The sequence below is a fragment of the Gallus gallus genome, chromosome 4, assembly GCF_016699485.2.
Source record: "Gallus gallus isolate bGalGal1 chromosome 4, bGalGal1.mat.broiler.GRCg7b, whole genome shotgun sequence".
NCBI classification, from domain to species: Eukaryota; Metazoa; Chordata; class Aves; order Galliformes; family Phasianidae; genus Gallus; species Gallus gallus.
The window spans coordinates 37,780,206-37,788,086 of NC_052535.1; the positions used below are offsets into that span (position 1 = coordinate 37,780,206).

The window sequence follows — 7,881 nt, forward strand, 5'->3', positions numbered from 1 at the left end:
ATATTGCAAAGAAAATGGGTGTACATGAATTTGATAATTATAAGTATTTTTTATTGTTTTAACAACTCTTCAACATATGCAGCTGGGAGAAGGATGCTGAAATTTCAGCTGTTGCTGTATGAAGTCAACCATCTTCCATTGCTTAGTTCAGTTAGGCAGCAAAGGTTTTTGGGCAAAAATAATTAAGTAGCTTAAAGTAATTTTAATTGACTGGTTAATATGTTTGACAACATTGGTCAGTGTTTATTATTTTCAGTGGTCTGGGAGTCTTTCCCTTTGCTTTTGTCATCCTCTCAAGGAATGGGCAATTCCCCTATGGAGGGTTAGTGATCATCAGAGGGGCTGATTGAAATCCTGAGCTGTGAGCAACTGTGCCAGTTGCGCACTGTGTCATTAATTAACTGCAACACCATTCTGGAAAGTCTTAATCAAGAAAAGTTATCTATGAGGAATAACAATAACATTTAGTACTCATCTTTTGGGAAACCTATCAGGGTTGAGGTTGTGCCTTCTGCTCTGGCTGCAGCTAAGGCTGTGTTGCAGCTCATTTGGACCGTGCAGCAGTTCCATGAGTGGCTGGGCTGTCCAAAAGCTTCTGGAACTCTGGCATCTGGCCATGCCCATTGCCCTGGTGAGCCTGTTCTGTGCCCACTACCCTCTAGTGGAGAGCTTTTCCCTAACCTCCACCTGACCCTCCCCTGACACAGCTCCATGCCATTCTCTTGGGTCCTGTTGCTTTCCCCTGTGAGGAGCTGCAGCCATCATGAGGCCGCTCCTCTCTTCTGGACTGCACAAACCAAGGGACATCAGCCACTTCTCATAAATCTTGCCCTCTAAAATGCTAGTGGGAACACAGATTTAGCTCTAAAGAATGGTTCCCCTGCTGCTAATATGGAAATACCACCTGCAGAGAAGGGTTTTGTGGTGGCCATAGGCTGCATTAGTGTGGATTTCTGGAGCTGGCACCCATCTGTTGCTCTTTTGGGAATTGCACACCCCAACCCATCCTCTGGGCGCTTTGCTAGGGATACAGTCCCAGAACATGAAGCATTTGGTGGAAAAGGGCTGCTCTTGTCATTTGTCCCCATTCGACCTTCAGTGCCTGCACTCTCCTGACTCTGTACCCCAGTGTAAAGCCTTCCCCATGGGAGGAAAGAGTTGCTTGGTGGGGTTTGATTTGAGCTGAATACAAAGGTGGTAAAGAAATAAAGAGGCAAGCCCCAAATGTGTCCCACAGAGAGATGGAGGACAGAGGAGAGGAAGGAACTCCTTATATGTGCTTTTTAGAATAAAATGTACTGTTGAGCTGCAGTCTTAGAAAAACTAGCTATCACTTGATTGTCTTGATTGCATATTTTTAGTAAGAAATTAAATAAAGCACAGAGTAGGCCCCAGGGGCAGAGCTAAGGGAAATCTGGCCACAGCCAAGCTGTGAGAGTTGCTGTAAGGGGCAATGGAAATTCAGTGCAGCTGGTGAAACAAAAAAATAATAACAAAAAAACAATACACCTCTATGTTAGAGAATGTCCTTCATACAAAAAGTATCCCAAAATGCTTTAAATAGAATTAAAAACAGATTTAATTTGAAGAACAGGTAATTTTGTTTATTTAAGAGAAAGGAAAACATAGGACGTTAGTCTGAGCTAAAGCTGGTATAAATCAAAAACAGTTCAATTGAAGTCAAAGGGCCTAAAATATAGTTGCTGTAAAATATACAGGATTATAATCTGGCCTGTCATAGTTTGCTTTTATAGTGTACTATTTTGGCCCTTTGAAGGAGGTCTAGTGAAGGATCTCCCCATTTTATTGTGTTGCGTTTTCTTCCTTGAATTGAATATATTAATTTCTTATGCTCCATTATTTCTTGCTTTTATCTTCACTTCTTCTAGACTGCGTTTTCCAAACAATTCATCTTAAAAATAGTTTCATAGGCAAAAGGAGAAAAGAAATTCAAGGGGAGAGGGGAGGGGGTGAGAAAAAAAAGAAAAAGAAAAAAGATTGCTCTTCTTTTCCATGCTTTTCCACCAATCCCATCATCTGCCTCCCAAAAGTGAAAAAGGAAAAAAAAAGAAGACTGCAATGAATCTAACTGAACTCCTTGGCAAAAAATATAAAGAGGGAGACATAACTTCATACAGAAAAATAAAGAGTTAGTCGAAAAGCAGTTAAAACGTTAATAATTCTCAATGAAAATATCAACACATTGAAATGCTTAATTGGCCTTTTTTGACTTTGGCAAGAGTTAGTAGTGAGACTGGAAAAATTCTACGAAAATCTTTATTTGTTTAAGGCCACTCAATTTTTTCCATTAAATTTGTAAGTTAGTGTAATTAAAAGAAACACCAAAGCATATGTAAAACAGAAATGTATGTTTGGAGCACTCCCTCCAAGCTTTATTCAGGGTATGAATGCCTGTTTTAATACAAATGCAAACTTCACTCTGTTGTGTCTCTCCTCTTTAAGGATGCAAATAAAACAAAAGAAAAGCCTACTTTTTTATACAGTGTATGTTAACTTAGCCTAAGGATTATAATTATATGTATAAATGTATAATTGCATATTGAAATACATTTTAACAATTACATGTAATTGTTAATTTAATCAGTACTGTGGCTCAATGAGGCAGTTCTCAATATCTGCAGCTGAATGTTCACTGGTGATTAATGAATGTTTGTGTTAATGGATTCCAGGCACTGGAGATACCATGGCTCATGCCAACCAGCCACCTGCACTCCTGTGGGATGGACCTGGACTCTCCTGTGGGCACAATGTGTGTTTGGTGGCCGTAAGCATGCAAATTCGCTGCATCACAGGGTCTGGCTGGGAGGTGCTGAGATGGTGGTTTCTTGCTATCGGCAGACCCAGGAAGTTTCATGATTGTATAGCCAATATTCAGAGCAGGCTCACTCTCTGTAATGCAGTACTAGATGAGAGATTTATAGTGACCATCTTGTATGTTACGTAGCATTTGGCACTGAGTGTCATTTTCAGGGTAATGATTCTTCCATCATTCTGTACAGTTTGCTGCTAGACATGGATTTGAGCAGAAGATTACAGTGCTCAAAAGCATGTACCTAATGTCTTTGTTTCAGATGGAACAGAGCTTTTTCTTCAGAGTGTCTGGTATGATGCTATGTTTTGGTTCTAGGAGAAAAAACAGTGTTCATAACACACCAGTGTTTATAGTTGCTGCTAAACAGTGTTGTACAGAGCCAATGCCATTCTCACCAGAGGGCCCAAGGAGCTGAGAGGGAACAAAATCAGAACAGCTGACTTAAACTGACCAAAGGGATAATTCCATACCATATAACATCACAAGGAAGAAGTTTTGAAGAGAGTGAGGTTCATCTTGCTCTCTCCCACTGCTTGGGGGGCAACATGGGCATTGATTGAGGTGTGGTGAGCAGTTGCTTGTGCATCACCTGTTATATAAATTCATGTATATATTTGTCATCATTATTATCCTTTTCCTTTTCTCTTAGTAAATATTAAGTCTTAGTGAACGGTTTTAACTCAACCCAAAAGTTCTACTTCATTTTTTTTACAGTTTGCTCCCCCATCCCATTGGGAAGAGGAAGAGTGAGAGAACAGCTGTGTGGTGCTGGGTCACCTGCCAGGTTATACCCCAGCAACCAACCACACACACTCACAAATACATGGTCTTTAGCTGCTCCAAACTGGCCACTCAAACTTAAGTGGAGGATTTGATGGCAGACTCTCTTTCTGCCTGATCTTCAGCAGTAGGTCAGCCTCTGCATTGTGCGTTTCATGTTGTTAAAGGTATGAGGTTTTGTAATTGGTTCCCCTGGTAGATCCTGCATGGTACTTTCGTGCTTTAGAAGTTGTTTGTGTCTTTGAAATTCTAGATTGCAGTGCCTCTGTACATCTGAAAATTGCAGATGCTTCTTGGTATTTTTGTGTCTGTACCACTTTTTTTTTTTTTTTTTTTTTTTTTTGAGTTGAAACTGTGAGGTAGTTCTGTGTCTTTAAAAAACATAAGAACTGCTGCAATGAGGAGCATAGGAAATCCACAGTGAAGTTTGGGAGTCTGCATTTGACCAGTTTGAAGCATGGGCTGAATGCTGATTAAAAATCAAAATATCACACAGAATCATAGAATTATACCTTGTTTCTCTGCAAGTATTATCTATCCTTTGCACAAATACTGTGGAGGCAAAAAAGATCTTGTACTAGTCACCTTCATGCTTTTGTGAAAGAAGGAAAGAGGAAAAGACTTCCCCCAAAACATAGGTTTAGAATCCTCAGCCTTCTGCTTGAGCAGCTTGTTGCTCAGCAGCTGCCTTGCAGCAAGGTGGGTTGCTGCTGCCTCAGGACCCAGGATTCAGTCTGTTCCTGTTTCTTCAGAGATGCTGCAAGCTGTCTTCCCATCAGAGCAGCAAGTTACAAGGTAGGTCTTGCCCTGTTGGAAGGATACCCAGTAAATTTAAATTAATATATTGAAACTCATTTGAATGCAGATGACTGATTAACTTCATCGTTAGCTGAATCTGGAGTGATTAAAAAAAATGAGTTTGGGTATCTGTCTTTGAATGTCTGAAAAGCTTTGAGCTTTCTTCCTCATTGCCTTCACATTTCTGAAGGATCTGGATTTATGGGGACCCTCTTATTTACTTCAAGGAAGTTTGAATACAACTTGCTTCTTATATTTATTATGTAATTTTAATGTTACTAATAGATATTTAATTCAGATGCAATCTGCTTGCAGTCTGGCCCTTTTACGTGCTATGTGCCTCTCTTCAGTACCACACATGTCCATGTATTTCAAGAAGAGCTGAATGATACTTGCATGAGGTCATCATATTGTGTTTCTTATTGTCATGGATTCTTGTTGTGTGTCTCATCAGCTTATTTTGCCTTCTTTGTACTCCTCCCTTATTCAAGGCGACTTTGGTGGTCAGTGCTCCATTGCTGACTTATAAATTTCTGTTGCTTCCTCTGTAAAAGAAGCACAGGAAGATTTCTTTTTTTTTTTTTTAAGAGTATATATCACAGCCAAAGCACTGCTACAACATGTGGTCTTACAGCACCCAATGAAGCAAAACCTGCAGGTGTTATATGAATTTGGTACCATATATGAAGCAGGGCAGATTAGCACTAAGCCTCCATTGTGACTTATGTGGAGAACATGATGAAGAGATATGAATTGTAACTTGTGTTATTCCCAGCAAGAACACAAAACGTGACTATGTCAGCCAGTGATAATAGGAAGAGGAAATTCAGGATTGACTTCTTATTAGAAATCAGGGAGCTGTCACTGGTTTATGTTTCCCCATCTCAGCTTGGGCCTGTGTGAACAGGTGGGTGAGTGACTTACTCCCTTGCGTGTGGCTACCCGTGCACATAGGCGCATACACTACTCATACATGTCCAAGTTGCCTGTTTCTCTGTGCTTTTACAGATCTGTATTTGTGTGAATTGCTGTCAGCTTCCAAGAAAACTGCCTGCTGGAGCCTATCCTGCCATTCTGCTAGCTGCTTGCACTGGCTTTGGAACTTGCGAGGGGTGAGGGCTTGGTGGCAAAAGTCAAGTGAAAAGCAGTCAAAAAAGACTGGCTTTTATGACTGTCTCGTGAGATTGCAAACTGCTTTCTGGTCTTCTTGAAACATTTCCTTGCAAATGTCATCAGGAGTTATTTATTTCACTTATTTTTTCATTCCTTACCCCTTATATGAAGCTGAGTACAGGAAAAGGTGAAATTTTAATTCTGAAATTTTAACTTGCTCTCTGACCCAGTAAGCACTTTGGGGGCTGGAGTACCTTGGTGCAAGCAGGATGCCTTGTGGAGCCCAGGAAGGGAAAGCAACAACAAAAGCCAGTGAGCAGCTGCTGGATTTCCCCATGGGTGCAAGGCAATTGCCGGGCAGCCTGAAGTGCCCGCCAGCCTCTGCCCCCAGCCTCATGGCCCTGCCATGGGTGGGCTGGAGGAGCAGGAGGAGGAGGAGGAGGAGGAGGAGACATGGTGCTTTCACTCCCGCTGGCTGCATGGGCTGGGGCAAAAGACAGAAAAAAGGAGGAGGGGAATAAAAAGTAAAGAGAAGGGGGAGAGAGAGAGAGAGAGAGAGTGAAAGAAAACGAAGCCCAGCTTCTGCCGGTGCTGCTTGGATTGGATCTGGTTTGAGTTTCCTCTCTGCTGGCTTATGCAGCAGGAGAGGAGGAGTGGGGGAAGTAACTTGCTTGCCGCCCTTCCTCTGGAGCTGAACAAACGTGCTGGGGACTGTGCCGGCGGCAGCTGCCCGGCTGCATTGCCTTGCAGCCTGTTGCTCTCAGTTACTAGAGAATTGCTTGGACTTCTCAAGAGCCCGGAGGAAAAAGCCACCACTTCACAGACCCGCTTAGTTGCTCAGTGCCTATTGACTTGACACGTTTTTGTTTTTGTTTTTCCTAGAGAATTTTTTTTTTAATTACTTTTCTCCCGTCTCTCTCAGAACAGCAGCTCCTTGAGTGTGTGGCATTTAAATCTGCTGCCTTATTAACAACATTGGGAGATATTTTTTTCAAATCTTTTTCCCCCCTTCTCTTTTCTTTTACTTTTCCTTAAAAAAGAAAAAAAATCAAAAGAAAAAGAAAAAATATAAGCCTTCTGGGGGGAGGGGAGATGATCGTGCTGATGTGGAATAAGTGCTCCTGCTGTCTCCTCTTACTAGCCGCGGTCCTGATCGTGGAGAGCTCCCAGCTAGACAGCTCCAGCTCCAAGGTGAACTCCATCAAGTCCACCCTGATGGGGGAGGCTCCAACTCAGGCAACCAACAGATCCGCAGGCATCCACCAGGGACTGAAGCTTGCTAGCAGTAAGAAGGGGAAAATGCTAGAGCAGATGAGAAAACCTCCCAAGCACTATCACCGGCAAGGAGAGGTAGGACATCGCTTCATTGCTCGAGTGTCTGTCCGTCTGCACGCTATATGCAAAGAACTGCTGGTCTTGCTCTCATGTTGCTTCCAAAGCTTTACTGTGTTGCATTAATTAACTTTTTCAGGGTTGTCTGGGACAAGATAATATAAAAATAGGTGTTAGGAGTGAGAGTAGTCATTGGAAGGTCTTAAAACCTTTAATTTTTACCTGTAGGATCAATAACTGATGAAAGAAAGAGTAATCCAATGAAAATCATCTTCAGTATCTCTTTGTCTGCCTACAGCTGAAAGTAAAGGGAGAAACTTCTTGTTAACTCCCAGACAATAAATGAACAGAATTTTAAATAGATGAGGAAAATCTGAACACAAGGCGAAAATATGTTTCTAGCGGTGAAGTAAATTTGCTTTTAAAAATCTTACCTAGTAAGTTAATAGCTGCTATCTTTCCCTGTGGTGAGAATGAACAGGCATTCTGTTCCTGTGGTATAGCTTGCATGTTCATTTGCTTAATGTGATAGAAAATAAATTCCAGGTTTCTTGTCCAGTATACACTCCGCTGGTTGTGGAAGTTGTATTTGGTTATAACCAGTTGGGATAGGTGGTGAGTTACGGTCTTGAATATGAAGTTTGAGTGTAAGGAAAAAGAAAAGGTTATATCAACTATATGGAAAAAAAGCAAAACCAAAGTCTGGCTTAATTGTGAATTATGCGGTTTCTTTCCTCCTAAGCCTACCTTGAAATTGGAGAGCCTGATAGAAAACATTCTTTATTTCTGATAAACTAAAAAGCAGTATTTTAAGCTATTGATCCTCATTGATCCTCTAATTCTCTTCCATCAAGCCCCAGCTTGGATGGTATGAATGTTACTCATTTCTGGTGTTGAAGGAGTTAGACTTCTCCAGAAAATACAGTTTTTATACTATCGGGTATTATTAGTACCTCAAAATACAGCTGCTTTTCATAAGCAACAAACAGTGTAGCAGCAAAAAAGCTGCCAGCATTCAGCACTAA

At 41.4% G+C, this 7,881-nt stretch overlaps 1 protein-coding gene across 3 annotated transcripts in view; it reads left to right on the forward strand.

Moving 5' to 3' along the window:
• Positions 1-7,881, forward strand: part of DKK2 (dickkopf WNT signaling pathway inhibitor 2) — a 121,635-nt gene that overhangs the window by 71,857 nt on the left and 41,897 nt on the right. The window contains exons 1-2 of one of the 3 annotated variants that reach the window (XM_015276579.4): positions 3,805-5,523; positions 6,666-6,874. In XM_015276579.4, coding sequence (XP_015132065.1) covers positions 6,740-6,874 — 135 coding nt within the window. In that variant the 5' untranslated portion in view covers positions 3,805-5,523; positions 6,666-6,739. Of the gene's footprint in view, positions 1-3,804; positions 5,524-6,050; positions 6,875-7,881 lie in introns of those variants that run through there. The other 2 variants (XM_046940772.1, XM_420494.8) reach the window with 2 other exon arrangements.